The following is a 19663-nucleotide window of genomic DNA, read 5'->3' as shown; positions in this document are numbered from 1 at the left end:
CCTTGAGTAGTGGAGGGACCAGGCGAACAGTACCGAAGGGTCGGAGAGTGGGAGGTATAATAAGGGCTGTGAGGTAGGCTGCTGCTGCTGCCCCATGTTTGGTTTTGTAGGCCAACATCAGTATTTTGAATCTGATGCGGTGGGGAAGGCAGCCAGTGGAGGAAGCGTCCAGCGAGGGGGTGTGGGATGATACTGCTCCATTCTGTATTAGTTGTAGAGGTCGGATGGCATTCAGAGGTAGACCTGCTAGATGAGAGTTACGGTAATCCAGTCGTGAGATTACTCGGGACTGAACGAGTGTCTGGCTGGCCTGTGCTGATAGATCAGGGCGGATCCGTCTGACATTGTAGTGAAGGAATCTACATGAGCAGGAATGATTTGGTGATTTGAGTCAAGAAGGAGTTTTTTTTTTTTTTTGTCTATAGTTACTCATATTTATCTGTACAATAATTTTAGTTAGTTTTAATAGTATATGAACCATTGTATGATTTAATAATGGAATGTACTAGGGTCTCCGAAAACATTAATTATTGAATTCCACAGTGTTGCAGTAGAGCCTTTTTTAAGGGACCAAACTAATGTAAGATACTTGATATAGCATCACTAGATGGCACTGTAGTTGACAGAAACCGACTAGTGAATCCCTGGCCTCAGGGGTGAGTTATACATTATGGATACGGGTTCAGTGTTGACCTGAATTTGAACTGTACTTTAAGTGGAAAGACTTTTTTGTTTGGTTTATTTAAGTAAACAAAATTGTGTTGCTGAAACAAATGTGATCGAAATGTTCTTAAATTAAATTTAGGATGTGACCTGTGATTTTTTTAAAAATCAAATTGCACAAGCGTAAATGTATGGGCTTTGTCAAACGTAGCAGTAACGATGCGTTCTTGAAAACCTTCACGCCGCCGTAAGGTGATGGATACTCGTGAACCTGGCTCAGTGCCAGATCTTTGTGCAGCCGCCCTCTTTCATTTCCTGCGTCCGGGCTCGTTGTCATGGCCACTGTTACCATGGAACAGAGGCCACCCGAGAAACGGAACCTGAACCGGGGATCGTGTAGCCGCAATATTTTATTCAACAGAGCAGCGATGGAGTTATGTGAGATGCTGGGGGGGTGCAAAAACAAACCCAGAGGACACTCGTACATACCTGTGGAATAATATGAGCAAAGGATAACCTATAAACTATGAGACTTTTACGGCTTCTGGCCAGTTTGAATGATGTCAGTCTCGTGGAAACAGATTAGCGAGCGTGGGGCCTTCCAACAATGCAGGGTTGCCTGTGAAGGTCTTTAGGTGGTCCAAAGAAAAGGTCTCCCATAATGTTCCTACTGGACTGTTCAGAACTGGGCCTTAATCCTCACGGCTAAAGAGCGCAGTCCTTCTCACAACGAGTTAAACCTTGCTCGATAAATGTTTAATGGCAAAATTACCCCATAATTTGAAACAATTACATCCTCTGTGAGATTTCTAGATTAGTTTCCTAGCCATTGTGTCCAACAGGAAGCCCTATTAAAAATGCTAGTGAGCCGTTTTTCCCCTTCCTTCGCACCCTTCCAGTCAAAACAACAGCCCGGTTTTATTATTCGGTGCAGTTTCTCTCTTGTTTTTATTTTTTTTCCCAACGTTGAGTGACAAGCGTGAAGGTGTGGCTGTGAAGGTGTGTTTGGTGAAAACGGGGTTTGAAGACCCCTTGCCGGGTGCAGTGTTGCTGGCCATTTGCGGAGGCCTGCCTCGGTTCCCTTTGCCAACCCACCTTCGAGTGGTACTCTCTTTAACACCCCCCCCCCCCCCCCCCCCCCCCCCGCTCTCCCTTGGTCCCTCCCTCCCCCCGTCTGGTTTGCTCCGTCTCCCTCCCCGCTCTTTCCAGGACCAGTGAAGCTTTGACTGGCGTACCATCCAGAGCCTTTCTGAAGATGAAAGGGGCGCGCATGGTTCACACGGCGGTCCAGCCCACCAGATGGGCCAGCTGGTGACTTTTTTTTTTTTTTTTTGGCCTGCCAGGCTGGAACCACCGAGCCGGGACTCCCTTTGCCGAAGCCTTTGCTCGTTATCTCTGCCCTATTCCCATCATCTGCTGGGGGAGAGGTTCTTTGTCTGGAGTCCTAAAGGCCCGTAGCGGCTAATAAGGTCTGCGGCTTTCACCGAGAATATCGCCTTTTCACCGCCCTGCCCGGCGAAAGTAAACAGGATACGGAAGGACTCTACAACGGCTCGCCAGAGACTTGAACAACACTCTTGGGTCGACCGAAGTGCAGTCGATGGCCTCCTGGTTTCACAATCATAAGTAGGTTCTTCATACAGATGTTTTTCCCGCTCGCTCGGGTTTCCCGGACCACAGTCCCTTTGCCGGCTCCTTGGAAGGGATCCCTCTTTGGTAGCAGGTCAAGCCATCAAATTTTCAGCAGGCTTATCAGTCTGGGTAAGACTACACCGATCGCGGACAGCAACCTCAACGCACGACGCAGGTGTCCCCGCGGGCCGCCTGCCGCCGAGCTCGCAGGGCGGTGAAAAGACCCGGGCCAGCGGTGGAGCCGCCGGCTCTGGGATGCGACGCGCCTTCATCAAGAGGCCCTGAGATAGCGCTGCGCAAGCCGCCTCTGGTCCCTCAATAATTCACCGGACAGGGATTTGAGAGGGGACGAAGGAGAGCCCTGTCCCGAGGACCCGTTCGAGCCCCGAAGGCGAGCGTGGGGAGGGAAGCCGATATCTCCAGCGGCAGTCGATCCAAGCGGTCCAAGCTGTGGTCGGATCTGTGGACCAGAGAAGGGGGCGTGATGGTGAACACAGGCATGCAGCTCATCAGCTTCACCTGTGCGGTGACAGGGTGGATAATGGCCATCGCCGTGACGGCGCTGCCCCAGTGGAAGGTGACGGCCTTCATCGGGGGCAACATCCTGACCTCGGAGATCGTGTGGCAGGGCATATGGATGAATTGCATCTACCAGACCACGGGCCACATGCAGTGTAAGACCTACGACTCCATGCTGGCCCTGCCTCCCGACATCCAGGCGGCCCGGGCGCTCATGTGCGTCGCCATATTTCTGGGGTGGCTCTCGTGCACCGTCTCCTGCTGCGGCATGAAGTGCACCACCTGCGCCGGCGACGACCGCCACGCCAAGGCCGGCATTGCCCTCGCGGGCGGGATCCTTTTCATCCTCACAGGCCTGTGCGTGCTGGTGCCCGTGTCCTGGACGGCCAACACGGTGGTGCAGGATTTCTACAACCCGAACGTGCCCATGGCGCACAAGCGAGAGCTCGGCCAGGCCATCTACCTGGGCTGGGCGGCGGCCGTGATCCTCATGATCAGCGGGGCGGTCCTGAGCAGTACGTGCCCGCACATCGAGCGAGGCGTCGGGTACCGTCGCGGATACATGGGCCGCAGTTTTGCCAACACTCGGCCGTCTGCACCAGATCCCCCAAAACCAATAACTACCAGCAGTTTGCCCATGAAAGAGTATGTCTGACAATGGGCCAACGTTGGGGTAATAATTCTGTCAGGGTTTGGGTATTATGGTTTTAATCTTTTGTACTTGGCGGGGCTGCTACCTCTGTATTTCTGCCTTCTACCCGTTGAGAAGAACGGGAAATATTTATTCGTTGCGTTTATTTAATCCCTCCCTCATACAGTATTTGCCACGTGTGGATTTATTTCTGTTTTGGTGTGTACTCGTGTACGGTTACTGCCGCTGTGATGGATCACCAGCGCTTGTTCGTCGTGCGGTGGCCGGATTGCAGTCAGCGTGTGTCTACAATTGAAATATTTATTGTTTGTGGCTTGGTTGGGTGTGAAACAGTATCTTTGTATTGATCATTTATGTATCTTTTTGTAGACGTTAGGTGTTCACAATAAAGAAAATGTGTGAATAAGCATAAATTTCATTAATTCGTGTATAAATTAGCCTTCAGACAATTTATGATTCAATGTTTGAAAAAACTCTAGATGTAAGGGAGAAAAGAAGGGTTTTTTTTTTAATTCCTGGATTTGCCTGACTTCATGGTATAATAGGGATCTAACATTAAGAAGATAGGACAATACAAAGCATATTTATATCACAAATTTATAATACGTTTCTGTATTACAAAACATTCAGCACTCAAAGAATTGTGTAATTTCTACATTTATACAGTACACATTGATATCATTAAAGCAATCACACCAAAATATAGGAAGTCTTCATTTATGCTAATTCGGTTTATCCTAGAACATTTAAAAAATATCATTTGTTCTGTAATTTAATTCAAATTAATTAAACCTTCAACAACTCCAACCACATATTGAATGTGTAAGTGAAGATACTTTTCAGATGTCGAACATTTCTGCATTGATCACAGGTAATATAAAAAAACGAATACCCTTCAACTTTATGTATGTGAAATATGGCACGTGGTCCTTTTTTAATTTATTACAAATATAATTAGCATGTTTTCCACAATATTCAATGCATTCAGGGGTCACCTGGCAAGCATACGACCACATTGCTCTTGGTAACACAATGAGCAGATATGCAAGAGCGATCAGAAGTGTCCCCTCGAGATGCACATGGAGACCCTGTCTAAAGCCAGGTGCTAGTAGACATGCCGACACTACTGCCGGTTTCCCGTTCAAGGCAATGCTGTGGATCTGTGGTAAGCTTCTTCTACAGGATGAGCCCACACGTTCAGTCCACTGTTCATCCAGAGTCAACGAAAACAGCAACACGGAACAACATTTCTGTCAAGAGCAACAACCAGTCATTCCCACACAACCAAAGTAAACCACAGAAAGGGAGGTATATTTCAACATGTGGAAGATCCTGATTACCTGATATCAACTCGTCTCCGTCAGGTGAGTCTATAGACGCCCACCAATTGGCAGCACTCTCAAGCTCTGAGAGCTCATCTGGTCTTAGCATCTGCAGAAGGTTTCTTCTCCTGAGAAACCTGTGCTTTGGGCTGAGGAATACACACAGGAACCAGTCCAGTACTTTTCAAGGCCACGTTAGAACAGGACGGAAATTCTACTAGGCCTTCCCCACCCAGGTCGTTCTTGCTCAGACCCCACAAGGTTTTAAAGGTTACAGCAACAATGAACGTGGCACGCTGGATGCAGTGCGGGTTGCAATAAAAACAGTCCGGGGCGGGGGTCTCCGACAGAACAAGGATACTGTTGTCTGTAGTAGGAGTCGGCATCTTGGAGCCACTCCAGCAATTCGGCAATGGACGGCGCCGCCGCCGACCTCAGGGTGCACGTGGCCAGGTCAAGCAGGTCTGCGTTCTGCTCGTACCACTGGAAAGCAGCAGAGGCCAGGCCGTGCACAGCATCCCGTACAGTCTGTAGGCTTTCTCTGAGAAACACACACCACAAGGTCAAAGTGAATGAAAAATATACTAAATCAGAAATCACTCTAGAGGTCGGAACTTTTTTTGAATTCTTCTACAAAGCTTGAATGGAGATCTATGGATCTTATCTTCCATTTTTATTATGGCAATTTGCATGTACTCCTAAAGCTGATTCGACTGCGGGGTCGGGGCGCCACCAGTGCAGAGCTTACTCAGGAATAGCAGCAGGCTTTCCACTTCTCAGACTTTCGGAGGATGGTCTGATGTCAAGAAGGGCAGCAAAGAAGCCACTTCTCATCATGAAAAACGGCAAGACTGATATTCAGCAAAAAAATACAGGGGCTGGACCGCTGAGGACCGGGGTGAAGTCGTTTTCTCTGATGAAGACCCTTTCCGATGGTTTGCCGCATGTGGAAAAATGAATGTCTGGAGAAGAAAAGGTGACGCTACCATCAGTCCTGTCTCGTGCCGACATTAAAGGTTAAAGAAATGGTAACTTCTTCTCCCAACCATCCAAGAACCTTTTGATGAAGAACGAGGCCTTTTCCAGCATGACAGAGCAGCGTGCCACAAGGCCAAAGTGGCTCTGGGAACAAAACATTGACATTTTGGGTCCACGGCATGAAACTCTTCGGACCTTATTCCAACCTAGAGCTTGTGGTCAATCCTCTTGAGGCGGGTGCACAAACAAAAGCCCACAAATTTGGACAAACTCAGAGCACTGATTATGAAGGAATGGGTCAGGCCATCGGTCAGGATTCGGCCCAGAAGTTGATTGACAGCACGTCAGGGCGAATTGCAGAGGTCTTGGGAAAAAATGGCCAACACTGCAAATATCGACTCTTTGCATAAACCTGTTGTACCTGTCAATAAATGCCTTTGAAACTTATAAAATGCTTGAAATTATACTTCAATACACCACGGACACAAGTGACACAGTATTTTTTTGTCATTCTCAGAGCTTTCGGCCACGACTGCACCTACGTCTTTTCTGTCAACTTGGCCAGCACAACGTCTACGGCTTGCAGGAGTTTGCAGCGCAGGCGATCCCGCAGGTCGGGGAACCGGGCCAGGGGAGTTCTGGCGATCTGGACGCCGTCCAGGGCTCGCAGCTGCTCCGCCAGGTTGCCGAGGGACCCGAGCAGCGGCGCGCACTCGGCCAGCACCGAGTTCCACGCTCTCTGATTATCCGCCAGCGCTCGGAAAGATTTCCTTAGCTGCTGGTGAAGTGTAGCCACGGCATGCGTCGACATTTCCCCGCCGAGCGGTGCGCGTTACCGAGAAAACCGTGAACCGGCAGGGAGAAACACGTTTTGCTAACTTCCGCCTGTGTTGCGCTACTATGCTATTGGCTAGTTTGCCTGTCTATCACAAAGCTACAACGTCATTGGACTAGAAACCGCCTTCCGCTCTCTGATTGGCTGCGTACGAACCAACGTCGACGTCACACGACGGACCGCGCTCAGTGGCTGATCCGCGCCGAGCGGCTTCATTTGAAAACGTCCCCCGTCCTGGTAGCGCGATCTGCAGCTGGACCGCCGTTTCGGAGCCGGAAAGCCGCCGACGCGTCTGGTGACTACGTTTCTCGTTTAGCCGTCGTGCTTTAATGTGGACGTTTGACCGCAGACTTCCCTGAAACGCCGAGAACGGCCTTTTTTACTCTACGCATGAGGGCGGCTAGCCAAACGAGCTAGCCCTGCTCCGCCATTGTCGCCCGTTCTCCGAATAGATGCGCGTTTTCCACGCACAGGCTTTCAGAATGTTGCGGACGGCCGTGTGTAAACGTGAGAAGCGTTGGTTAAATGTTCGCGTTGGGCCGTGAATGTTATTTCTTACCTTCTCCTGTATTTTTCAGCTCAGTCAACATGGCTCCCAGAAAGAGAACGACGAATAAAAGTCGCAAGAACAACCCCAAGACGGCCAAACTCGAGGCTTTCCTGGCTGACTTCGACGGCGAGGGTAAGTTCACAGTCCAAGGCGTAATAAATTATCTAATAAAGTCTACATCGTTTCGCCGGGCTCTATTCCTTCCCTACTCTCTTACCATGGCCACATTCTCTCCGTTTACTCTTTAAAATGTAAAAACCCTTTATTGGTTATATTGATGAAATGGCAGGAGACTGATAGGTTGCACACTCTCCTATCAACCAGAAAACCTTTGTGTCCCTGTAACTACTTGTATTAAGGCGTCTGATTTAATGTCATAAATGTAAAATAATTATTGTTTGAAAAGGTAAAAACATTTAGATGGTCATCATAGAGAGACCTCAAGATCCTTAGGTTTCCTTTTTTAAAATATTTTTTTCTGCGGCCTGTGCTTTTTCTGTAGTAAGCACCATTGTGGGACGCCTGACCGAGAAGTTGAACAACCTGCTGAAGGACGCTGACAATTTTTATAACATGGCACTGATCAAACTGCCCAAAGCCGTGCGTGGGATTAACTGGATTGATTACTGTGGTACGGTATTGATCTTTGATTTTTATATATATATATTACTGCAGTATGGTACTTAAATTTTATGTTTGAGTAATTTTGCCCTGTACGCCTTTGTCCGTCCAGCTTCAGAGAAACCGAAGTCGCCGGAAGCACAATTAAAGGTTTGCTCTGCTTTTATTCTTGTCGGCCTGCTGTTATTTCTTCATCCCGCCGATTGAAGCATTTATTACCCCGTTTGGCACTTGGAAGCTCTTCTTCATGAACCGCTTTCTGCTTAATTACTTTGCCTGATGAGGTCTGACTGCAGAATTTGTAAAATACGATGTGTTGTCCTTGACTGAGATTTATGTGTTTCGATGTAGAAGGATGAGGAGGCTGCCAAAGTGGAGAATGCCTTGGCTGAAGATCACGCAAAATCTGCCAAAAAACGTAAGAAAAAAAAAAACTCCTTTGTTTCCAGCACCTTTCATCAACAACTTACGACTGGTAATTTTTGTTTGATTTATACATTTTTTTTTTTTTTTTTTTTGTTTTTTTTGGGTCCTTACCATTGCAGCAAGGAAAAAGATGACTGCAGACTCAGATGATGAGAATAAGGCACCCGCCATGTCTACAGTGAAGAGGGTTAGTGTTCAGACATTAACCTCTTCTTATTCATTCCTGAAAGGCTAATCTTCACGGCCTTTTTTCTTAATGCTTCAGCAGAAAGGCCGGCAGAAGAAAGCCCCATCTACCTCTCAGAAAGCTAAGGCATTGTCAGTCAACAAGCAAAATGGCTCAATCAGAAAGTAAGGTTTTCTCTTGAATATACTCTCATTTGCAGTTTTTGGTTGCCTTCACTTTTTATGGAAAGTTAAAAAATGTGTTTTTGGCATGCTCAGGTCAAACAGGAAGCCCCTGGTGACTCCTGCCCGCAGCTTCCTGGACTCCTCGATCATGGGACCAACTCCACTGGTAACACCACGCTTTGACTCAAGGTAGGCATCTTTAAAGCACACACACACCCCAACCAGAAAAAAAGTTGTATTTTGGCTATCGTCTTTAATTGTGATGTTCCTGTCTCAGGCTACCGAAGACCCCTGGACTGCGGGTCCCCCGTCACAGAGAGAAAGTGTACAGCATTTCTGTGAACGGCTCGCCAATTGCAGGAGGCACTGAGGACATAGTCATTAACGTCCCCCTGGGAAACGGCGAGGTAATGAACTCACCGTGGTGCTTTGGGCCACAACGCCCCTTATCTGCCCCTTAGTTTTATTGGAACATAATATTCTGGAACGGGGGGGGGGAGAATGATCTTCATTAAGGACCCTCTTTCCTCAATGCTTTTTTGGTAATTAACGTTTGATAATTAACATGTCACTCAAATTGTACTTAGCACTTTCATTAAAAAAATATATAATTTGAAAGTCCACCCATGTGCATGAAGGTTACTGAAGTCAAAGTTGATGTGAATAATTAACTCCTATCTTTACATTATATATAATATATATAATCACACACAATATGTGCGGTTATTTTTTTATTGATTTATTTTTTAACAGTGCATTCAGCTCCTGGCCAGTGAAATGGATTCTGTTGACCTGAGCCAACTGGATGAAAGGGCCATGCACGGCATTCAGCAGCTAAAGGTGTGTGTGTTTTCCATATAAGAGTTGTGATGCTTATACACAATATATTGGCAGTGTTGAAACAACCGAACAATCAATTACTCTGATTCATTAGGAATAGTGTAACCTCTATATACCGTATTATGCAAGTAAATCCAAGATTAAATGTGCCTTTTTATTTATTTTCTTTTCTTTCTTTACAGAACCGCCTGGCAGAGCTTTGTGCACCGTCAAAATGATCTCAACATTTTTTTATTTTTTAATGATTTTAAAACTTTTTATTTTTTTCTGTTCTACGTGTTTGTGAAAGACATTACTCCTTGTCCAGAAACAGTGATGTGAAAAGTTAAGAGCAATATCAAGATGTACATATGTTGAAAAGTTGTGGGATTTGCTGTTTGAAGAGAAAAGTCAGATTTCCCTTTGACTTTAATTTTTTCCCCCTGTTTGTAACATGCTTATTTTGTTAATGGACATGAAGGCACTTGGATTTCCATTTCGTCAACCATTTAAGTGTCTGATTTCATGTAATTCTATGTATATATTCAAATGTACCTGGTATAGTTAATTCAGTTAGATTGACACTTTCCTACATAAAGTACTGTTGGGCAAAGGCGTGAAATTAACTTGCTGAATGAAATGTTAGCAGATGCCCTCTGGTGGCATTTCCACCACTGCTATGACTCATGTGACAGAATGCATTTCAAGAAAATTCCACCTCATATATTACTACTGAATATATGCATTAACATTAATAAACTAATAATACATATTTTTTTATATATATAGAAAGATCTGAGAGTTAGAAACAGACTGAGAGCAGCCTGCCCAAATCAACCTCTCAGATGTCAGAAGCTTGATTATTTCTAAATAATACTCATCTGCTGGTGCACATTTATTAGGTTCCCCATCATTGAGGCACAAAGCTACAGAAACGGCCATAGAATCCAATTCTAAATGTTGTGACTTGCTGCCTGGCATCAATCAAAGAACACTTTTCCATAACTGACATGATATGAAAATCACCACACTGTAGGAAATATTTTGTGTTCAGATGAAAGTGATTGTCACTGCACTGAATCAGAGCACACCGAAATGTGTCCTGTGCATTTAACCCATCACCTTGGTGAGCTGTGGGCAGCCATGAGAGGCTCCCAGGAAGTAGTCTGTGGGGACATTACTTTTTGGGATTTAAACTGGCAACCTTCCGTCTGAGGGCCTGTTTACTTTTCCGCTAGGCCAACCACTGCCCCTGATGTGACCGAAAGTGTGATTTTACCTTTCAAAAGGCATTTTGGTCATAACCACTTTGCACACAGAGAGTACAGTAGCCCATTAATTCACTGATTCATTTATTGGCCCTTTATTCATTGAAAGCGTATCAGTGAATGGAGTTCAATGCACTATTGAGTTAACTGTTTTGCACACTTTCCTAAAGCTACCACCAGGGTCCGCTGTGTCACAGCAAATGAGCTTTCATCCTAAAGTGCGTGGTGTCCCGACTTGCAGGAACTTATATATCATGGTAATTAACACATTGTACTTTAACCAGTGAAACAAATTTACAGAAGTGCATCGAACATGAATTGTGCAGTGTTGGAATCTGAAGAAGAACCCTTGAGAGCGCACAGTCCCATCCCATTTCTCGCTACCTGAGGTCATTCCTTCTGGCTGCCATCAGACTCGAAAATGAGCATGTCCCTTGACCCTCACCTGTCTGTCACCTGTATCCAGCCCTCTGGAACATATATTATATTGCACATTTTAAACGAACTGTCTATCCATCTATATGTCTACCCATCCATCCATTTATCCAATCCCATTTCTAACCTTGCGGGTCATTTGGTAAACGCACCCAATTAGTCCCCGTTAAATGCAGCGAATTCCCATGGCGCAGATGGTTGAGAATCAGGCAGAATTCCAAACTCAAGGATGCATGAAGCATCTGCAGTGTCCTGTTGGAAGTCATGGTGTTGTTCCGAGTTACTGTGTGCCCTTCTGTCTTTGGCTCCTTTTGTTAAGTGTGGCGTTCCAGGGGCTAAAATCTAATTCAGCTGCCTGACAGATGTTCAGCGGCGCATGCAGTTCAGCTCCCCTGCTAGTGAATTCACCTGCTTATCTACCGCAAGACGTGTCTAAAGAAAGAAACTTTACAAAAGACACAAATTTGTTTTCCAATATGTGTCCATTTTTGGGAGCTCGGGGACAGATGCTTTACGGATGAGCAAGGATTTTCAGGTGCCTGGGTGACTGTAACCCACCTAACATAAATCACACAGAGAGACACTCCATCACACACCGGTGAGCTGGAACTGTTCTGTGAAGAGCCGCCATGCATCCGACGCCATGCTGACTGTTATCATTATTCATTAGTCATGCAGGGAGGCTAGAAGCTCTTACCATCTCATTGTTCTCCAGTCCAATGCCAAAAGTTCAGAGCTGTTGCTTTGGTTCCAGGAACCCATTGGTACTTGTGAATGAGTCTAGTGGCTCTCATAGTGGCTGATTTGTTGCACGTTGCATCATATACGTGTCTAGAAACCTCAGCACTAAAACAAATGTAATAACAATGAAGACAGGGCTGAGTGGAGACCTTTAGGTCACTGCCAAAGATCTAGCGTGTCGGATGGAAGTAAATGAAACAAACAAAAATTAAAATCACTGTTGTAGCTCCTGTAGAAGCTGAACCTAGACTAATTCCAACTGGTTCCCACACATCCATGCATTTCATTCATTAGAAGTTTGAAATGATACCACTCTCGAGTCCGGAAAAACAGCTGGTTTAGGTAAGAAGTTTCTTTAGAGCCGAAATAGATCAGTTGGGAGAGCGTTCAGTTGGGAAGATCTAAAGGTCCCTGGTTCAATCCCTGGTTTAGGGGCAGTGGTGGCCTAGTGGTTACGGAAGCGGCCCCGTAATCAGAAGATTGCTGGTTCGAATCCCGATCCGTCAAGGTGCCACTGAGGTGTCACTGAGCAAAGCACCGTCCCCACACACTGCTCCCTGGGCGCCTGTGTAATTTCACTGTGTGCACCGTGTGCTGTGCTGCTGTGTATCACATGTGACAATCACTTCACTTATTAAGTTCAGAACAAGTGACAATGCATCCTCATGAATCTATTCCACTTTCTGCACTGGTTAAAGCCAGGTTATTAGATTACTTGAATTGGTTTTATAACTTCAGTGTATGTTCCAGAAGGAATTTCCAAAATTGCAAATTCCAACAGAATGCAACACGAAGCCATCGTTTTTACAAATTGTTCTCTAGCCAATGCATATTCCAGTTTTTGACAATCTGCTATCTCTTTTTAGATCCTTATGCAACTGTTCTGCCAATGTTTCTTATTTAGACGGCTTTGTGTTTACCTCCCTTTACCGTTGTCATATTCTTTGGATCCCTCATCATTAACAATCATGTCTAACACATCAGCACCGTAGATTGGGTGCATGGATCATTACTCCCAAAAATGCAGTAAAGCTGGCCTAATTAAGCCCCGGGATCCGGGAAATTACCAAATTTGTGGCGAGATGAATGGCACAGGCCAGGCTCTCGCAGCAGCCAAATTAATTCGCCGGTGGTGTGCTGTCGCTCCACAAAGCCCATCCATCAAACAGCCCCTAATCGATTTATTCGCAGAGTCCTCGTCTGCCACCCCACCTCGTGCGGTCCAGCAGGGTTATGGCGGAGTGTCAATTTGTGATTCTGCGGGATAGGCTGACCCCCCCCCCCTCTTCTTCTCTTCCTTCATCTGCTGTAGTGTAACAAATGGAAACGATTTGAAGCGATGCTGCGAGTGATATTAGAAGGCCCTTTGGTGCCAGAGAGATGGATCGGCCAGAATGGTCTGCGGCGACTCGCTGCCCGGCTGGGCACACGTATGGCCGCCTGACTGGTGGGGGCCTAATGGTGTTTTGATGGGCCAGTGCTCTGTCACAAAGAACCTGTGGTGACAAGTGGACAGGAACATCTGCTGCCAAAGAAACACACTCCTCTACCATCAGCAATGAAAATAGCCACAGCGGCCGTAGGTGGTGAGCGGGCCAGTTGGTTCGGCACGGACTCGGCGGATACATAACGTTCTCTTAAAACTCGTCACGACTGCAGTAACACTTTGGTCTTCCACCGGGAGGCAGCGCACCATTAGCAGTTAGAACTCCAATATTGCTCTACCATTACAATAGGCACACCTCTCCGTGCCAGCTTTCATGCGTTGGCGCCTCATTTACTGCTGTTAGGACATGAAATGCAAACACCAGAGGAGCCACACTAGCCGGAAAGTGAGTACAATTACGCCTGCGGACAGAAAAGTGGCTTTACAATGGCATTGGAACAACCCTGACAATTGCCCAAGAGGAAAAATGTCAATTGCTTCTTTGGTCCGGAGTCTTCCTGACATCACAATACATACGTGAGCATCGCGAGCATCCTTTTTTTTTTTTTTTTAGAAAGAGCCACTTCAATAAAGTATATTGTCTAATTTTGTGAGAGTAATATGGCCAAATGCAAGCCCAAATTACATATAAATGACACAGCAAATTGGAAAATTAGGAGGGTAGGGAAGGGTAATTTGCTACCGAACAGGGTAAAAGCAATTCATTAGTTGAGGCGAGAAGAGGGGCAAGTGTAGTGCTGTCCATGAAAAATCAGACTTCAAAGCTGGCCGCCTTTTCATTTTCGCTGATCATCCTCGCCCATGTGATCTGTTGTCTGTGCGAGTAACAGAAAATCGCACAGTGGATGTATTGTACCGTTACAGCAAGACTTTTGTTGTCAAACGTGACACTTAACCTTGAGCTAGGGTAACTGATTGAAAACTAACCAAAACCTTATTCGATAAATAACCATAAATCATTTGATCTATGTTTTTGTTGGATGTGCAAATATGCACATTTATATTATAACTCTCATAGTTTAGATTATTTAACAGTTTAGCTTTTATAGTTGAGAATATTTAAGGTATAAACCCTGTCAGTGAACTATGAAGATTAAAAAAAAAAAAAACGAACCAAAGAAATTGGTAAAAAATCTAGTTTGTTGTATTGATTTGAAGTAATCATAAATTAACCACAATAAAGGTACTGCTTGAGTGGATTACTGCTTTTCTTAAACCAGGACCACTAATGGATTAAGTTTCATATTGTCTGCCCCTCACAATATATATTGACGAATATAAAATTTAAAGAATGCATATAACCATTAAAGTTCTGATACCAGTTGGCCATTTCATTTCGCTCAGGAAATTCTGGTTCCATTAACTACTCTTAAGACCCCATAGGCACCTGACTGATAGTGGGATTTCCTGTGGCTGTGATGGGGATTTGACCTCCATTTCAACCCTCTGAAGGAGACCAAAAAAATTCAATCATGTTCCTGCACAGTGGAGAACTGAAACCCCGTGCGTGGGGCTAGGCCAAAGTTTTATCATCAGACTCAAAATTTCTTCTTTCCTTCGGCTCCTGTTTGATTTCAATGAACTCGGCCCCTAAAATGTTACATTCCGAAACTTTTTTTTAATACAGATTTTTTTTCTCTAAGGCTCAAAGTTCATGCCTGTTACCTTTACTGACCATGGAATCACAATCTTAACAAATTGGTTCAAAGCTGATGGGATGACTCAAGAACTTAATCAGACATTGGAACAGTTATATTTGCTTTGCAGGACTTATTTGAATTATTTAACCTTCCTGGGACACTGTTGTAGGCCATCATCAAGACTCGTACATTTGCTGAGGTTTAGAGAGTGTTCGTAAAATGTTTGGACAAAGAATAGTTACCCTCATGAGAACCATGCATAATCTTCATTCACCTGCTCATTCATGGCATGTCTTCTCAACAGAAGTCTATGGGCACTACATGGTAGTGTTGTAGTCAAGATATTGCCAAGACCGTGACCCACTAAGGCAAGACCAAGACCAAGGGTTAGAATCGACATCACATTACTCAGATCAACTGCAGAGAAAAAAGGTGTTTGCTGTAAATTGTCATTACTCTTTAAAACAAATTCATTTTAACATTTCAATGATATTGTCCATATGTCTCTCACTTCAAATTTCCCACATTTGTCATAGTTACGAGGCCTGACGGCAATTCTCTCCTATAACCATTTTATCAGACCTCATCAAGGCAAAGAACCACTAGGGGCAGTGGTGGCCTAGTGGTTAAGGAAGTGGCTCTGTAATCCGAAGGATGCAGGTTCCAATCTCGATCAAGGTGCCACTGAGCAAAGCACCGTCCCCACAAAAAAGCAGAGGACACGTGCTGTGCTGCAGTGTGTCACAATGACAATCACTTCTCCTTCACCAGAAACATGTTCATGTTATGTCTCTTATACCAGGGACAGAGGTCTCGGGTAAGCTATGAATATGGATATGTAATGATCACCCGCTTTGAATTGAACACAATGGACATTTGGCTCTCTCAAATGTTCAGTGACAGTCTTAAATACATTTTCTTCTAGCAAATTTGTCAAATTAACATTATTGAGACAGTGCTGGTTCACTGATCTACAGTTGGTGATGTAGAGTTAATTTACATTTCTAAAAACTTAAACTACATGGAGAGGACTCAGCTAATCAAGATTTGTTTTCATTTTGGAATGTCAATGAAATTATTGTTGTTCTAGCACATAGACATGGGATTCTAACCAGCCCGATTCTCTGCGCATACTGAAAGAGGATGGAAGGACTACATCTCCTCGTTAGTATAGTGGTGAGTATCCCCGTCTGTCATGCGGGAGAGCGGGTTTCGATACCCAGACGGAGAGGCGGGTCTCTTGTGTTTTGGGGCAGTGGTGGCCTAGAGGTTAAGGAAGCGGCCCCGTAATCAGAAGGTTGCTGGTTCAAATCCCGATCCGTCAAGGTGCCACTGAGGTGCCACCGAGCAAAGCACCGTCCCCACACACTGCTCCTCAGGCACCAGTCATGGCCGCCCACTGCTCACTCAGGGTGATGGGTTAAATGCAGAGGACAAATTTCACCGTGTGCTGTGCTGCTGTGCTTCACTTTATTATTATTATTACACAGACGTAGGTTGTATTATTGACTTAATCCAGGAACAATTACAAGGTAATAGGAGACAGTACTTCTCAATGAGACCTAATTAATACACAATGATTCATATGACAAGTTAAATCCTTTTTGCTGTGTGTATTAATAGATGTATCGAATGGTTTTTATGAAAAATAATCTGTCTGAATTCCTACAGAACAAGCAGTGAGTTATTAGGGGTTATTTTATAGAAATTTGAAATAACCATCCTAAACCTGTGCCCACAGACTGTGGTACAGAAACTTACTTTTCATGGTGCTTTCTCTCCAGATGCCTGGTGAATGTAGACGTTGTCCTAGCAGTCACACCACCAAAACACCTCGCTAATAAACAATAGAAAACTGCACACGCGCAAAAAAGAATCTGAATGGTTGCATTTGAATTGAGGCGCGTAATAAATAATCACACTGATCTGTGAGGATGAGCGGTTTTCTCTTTTTACCCCATCCCATCGAGACCGCTATGGCCAAAACCAAGACAAGACAGGCCAAATAACGTTGAAACCAAGACCAAATAGCGTCGAAGCCAAGACAAGACTAAAACCAAATAGCATTAAGACCAAGACAAGACTAAGAACAAATAGCATCGAAACCAAGTCAAGAACAAGACCAGATAGCACTGAGACCAAGATGAGACCGAGACCACAGAAAATGGGTAGTAGCCTAGCGGGTAACACACTCGCCTATGAACCAGAAGACCCAGGTTCAAATCCTACTTACTACCATTGTGTCCCTGAGCAAGACACTTGCTCCAGGGGGGGACTGTCCCTGCAACTACTGATTGTAAGTCTCTCTGGATAAGGGCGTCTGATAAATGCTGTAAATGTAATATAAAATTCGCTAAAACATTTCCCACCATTTATCCACAGTGCCATGAGATCACATAATTCGAGGTCATTAATTGCTCTCTGGAAGGGGAACTGGACCCTGGTGTCTGCACTGAAAAAATGAACACTTGTTCTGTAACTAGGGCACCGAATGAGCAAGGCCAGTCAGATGCAGCTTTCAACGCTGTTCTATTGTAACGGCAAACTCACATTTCCTCATGACCCTTCATCTGGGAACGGTTATTCTGGAATTTACCCAACTCCTTTTTAACACGAAACTTCATATGGAAGCCGCTGATTGGTTGCCAATTTATTACACAGGGGTCGGCAAAAGATGACAGGCTTGATTTGTTGCTTTTGTTCGCTTCCCTAACTAACGTCCAACGAATCGGCCCAAATGAGCCTGCTTTTGAATATTAAGCCCCTAATTACAGCTGATTATAATATGCATTACAGACACCTGCAGTCGCGGGGCAGCTTGAGGCTGGATTGTGGGGAGCATGGCGCCTCTGGTCCAGAGCTCATGTGGATCGGGCCGGCCTGCAGGCCCTCACTGCGGCATCTCTCACCATCTGCCAAGCTGCTACTTTGACCCCTTTACCAGGGGAAACTGTCCAATCAGTAAGCAAAGGGCAGTTGTGCTGGAACTCGGCCATCATGCCCACCACTGCTGGCAATATCATGCACACTAGTTAAAGTGATGAGAAACATAATGTGTTCCTTGTTTTTTTTTTTTTTTGGTTTTACTGGATTGCATTTCAAATAAAAAAGGAAAGATATGTATACATATATTCTTCTATTAAAATAATGCATCTAAGTTGCATTTAAATGCAAGCTCATTGAATCTGCAAAACATTCAAATTTACATATAAAATGTGTATATAGCGCACATTGCATTGATTTACTTGAATGCATTTGCTCTTCATGTTAAAAAAGACAATTAACTTTGTGACAGCATCGGCTCTCAGCTGCACTTGTGCTTTGCACTTGCACTGTGACAGCCATCCAGAGAGTCAAGGCAATAAAAAGGTTTATTTATTCTTATCTGAAGCCAAATGAAAACCGGGATGCGTTGGCTACAGACGCAGATCCCAAGAAATTGACACTTTCATCACAAGCTTATACTTTTTATTAAAAGTAAATTCTTCATTCTTTCAACACATGACATGGATTCAGCTGGAAATAAAACCCCTGAACTTATTTCTGGTCATGAAACCCTCCCTAAGCCAGGCTACCTCAGTGTGACAGTACTTCACATAAAAGTACAGCCAAGAAAGATTGGTGAGATTGTGGGTTTATTGTGAAATGACCTCCGTTGGTGGAACATACAGTATATTCTCTGTGGTATTACATAACACTAAAAAGCGACAATAAATGTAGGTTTGAATATACAATGAAACATTTTTAAACCAGAAAATTGAATTCTAATATGAAATTAAATCTTAATTTAATTAGAAATGAGTGGCCCCATCCTAAAAAAACTAAACCATAATATGTGTTCTTGTGTCAAAAATGCACTCACCATTCTTGATCACTTAAAAAACAGGCTAGTCCTCTAAACTTCACAGAATTAAAGAGTTATTAACATTATTGTTAAACATTATGATGTAAAACTTCGACAAGTACGCCTCTGTTTTTGGTCTCTGTTTGAATAAATCTCTCAGAATAAAATATATAAATTAGGTGAAACTGTCAAGAGAGGGTAGGGTGATGAATGGGCTTCACACGCAAAACCATTTTCATTGCACATGGTGATCATTTACTTGTGCACTGTAAATGCCTGATTTAGAATGTGAAACGTGGGCATTATTAAAGGACCCCTATTATGAATTTTTTTTATCGGTCTTGTTGGTCACCTAATACTGTATCTAAAGACTCTTTCCAAAATTGAGTAAGAACAACAATGAGATTTCCCCAGGACGCACTGTTTTGTTGTCTGTAGCTTTAAATGCTAATATAGAGTAGAGAGGCAGGATGAGGGTAAGAGCGACCTATAGAAGTGAGTGAGCATTTGCGGAAATTACGTTACCAACACCATTCACCAACCACAGAGTGTAGCTAATGCATGTTGTTAAAACAAACTAGCTAACTTTTGGTTATTAGTTATTTGTTATTATCCATTGTCCACAATATTGTTGTGTAGTGCTCATGGTCAGGGCTGGGGCGACATGTTGACATCATAGAAATTTGGTGATTTATAATACAATCAGTCTAAAATCTAAATTAGGATATATTATAAGTACTATAAGGTATAGTATTATGAGGTATAGTTACATATTTTGAAGTATATAGCATTATAATACGTATACTGTCAATGACATAAAATAAAGAAATTTGTATTTATACGTGTGAGGGGATATAGCTCAGTTGGTAGAGCGTATAACTCTAGATTATATGGTCGCGAGTTCAAATCCCGCTGTCCCC

The 19663-nt window shown here is 44.3% G+C and overlaps 3 protein-coding genes across 4 annotated transcripts; 2 read left to right on the top strand and 1 right to left on the bottom strand.

Annotated features, from left to right (window-relative positions):
* Positions 1-2024: 2024 nt before the first annotated feature.
* cldn35 (claudin 35) lies at positions 2025-3618 on the top strand. The gene has a single exon (XM_028964390.1). It carries the CDS (start codon positions 2780-2782, stop codon positions 3467-3469), a length of 690 nt encoding a protein of 229 aa, XP_028820223.1. The 5' UTR covers positions 2025-2779; the 3' UTR covers positions 3470-3618.
* A 431-nt stretch (positions 3619-4049) lies between these two features.
* On the bottom strand, positions 4050-6654 carry airim (AFG2 interacting ribosome maturation factor). Its single transcript, XM_028964338.1, has 4 exons — positions 6309-6654; positions 5150-5329; positions 4807-4925; positions 4050-4716 (listed from the first exon to the last, which is right to left on the bottom strand). Exons 1-4 carry the CDS (start codon positions 6575-6577, stop codon positions 4676-4678), a joined length of 609 nt encoding a protein of 202 aa, XP_028820171.1. The 5' UTR covers positions 6578-6654; the 3' UTR covers positions 4050-4675.
* Positions 6655-6812: 158 nt separating this feature from the next.
* cdca8 (cell division cycle associated 8) lies at positions 6813-10079 on the top strand. 2 transcript variants are annotated; one of them, XM_028964409.1, is made up of 11 exons: positions 6813-6896; positions 7180-7283; positions 7654-7782; positions 7885-7922; positions 8124-8190; positions 8318-8385; positions 8467-8549; positions 8643-8738; positions 8827-8956; positions 9303-9389; positions 9572-10079. In XM_028964409.1, exons 2-11 carry the CDS (start codon positions 7190-7192, stop codon positions 9605-9607), a joined length of 828 nt encoding a protein of 275 aa, XP_028820242.1. In that variant the 5' UTR covers positions 6813-6896; positions 7180-7189; the 3' UTR covers positions 9608-10079. The 2 variants fall into 2 exon arrangements, with proteins under 2 accessions (XP_028820242.1, XP_028820240.1); XM_028964407.1 differs by having other exon boundaries at positions 8464-8549.
* The last annotated feature ends 9584 nt before the right edge of the window (positions 10080-19663 follow it).

Source organism: Denticeps clupeoides, chromosome 20 (genome assembly GCF_900700375.1).
Source record: "Denticeps clupeoides chromosome 20, fDenClu1.1, whole genome shotgun sequence".
Lineage (NCBI taxonomy): Eukaryota > Metazoa > Chordata > Actinopteri > Clupeiformes > Denticipitidae > Denticeps > Denticeps clupeoides.
The sequence above is the reverse complement of the archived record's forward strand: the minus strand, read 5'-3'. Positions and strand labels throughout refer to the sequence as shown.

Coding starts and splice junctions, on each gene's coding strand:
- cldn35 (XM_028964390.1), top strand. CDS start 2,780: ATGGTGAACACAGGCATGCAGCTCATCAGCTTCACCTGTGCGGTGACA.
- cdca8 (XM_028964407.1), top strand. CDS start 7,190: ATGGCTCCCAGAAAGAGAACGACGAATAAAAGTCGCAAGAACAACCCC. Junction 8,739..8,826: donor ACACCACGCTTTGACTCAAG/GTAGGCATCTTT, acceptor TTCCTGTCTCAG/GCTACCGAAGACCCCTGGAC. Junction 9,390..9,571: donor ACGGCATTCAGCAGCTAAAG/GTGTGTGTGTTT, acceptor CTTTCTTTACAG/AACCGCCTGGCAGAGCTTTG.
- airim (XM_028964338.1), bottom strand. CDS start 6,577: ATGTCGACGCATGCCGTGGCTACACTTCACCAGCAGCTAAGGAAATCT. Junction 5,330..6,308: donor GCCAAGTTGACAGAAAAGAC/GTAGGTGCAGTC, acceptor TGTGTTTCTCAG/AGAAAGCCTACAGACTGTAC. Junction 4,717..4,806: donor CGGAGACGAGTTGATATCAG/GTAATCAGGATC, acceptor TGCTCTTGACAG/AAATGTTGTTCCGTGTTGCT.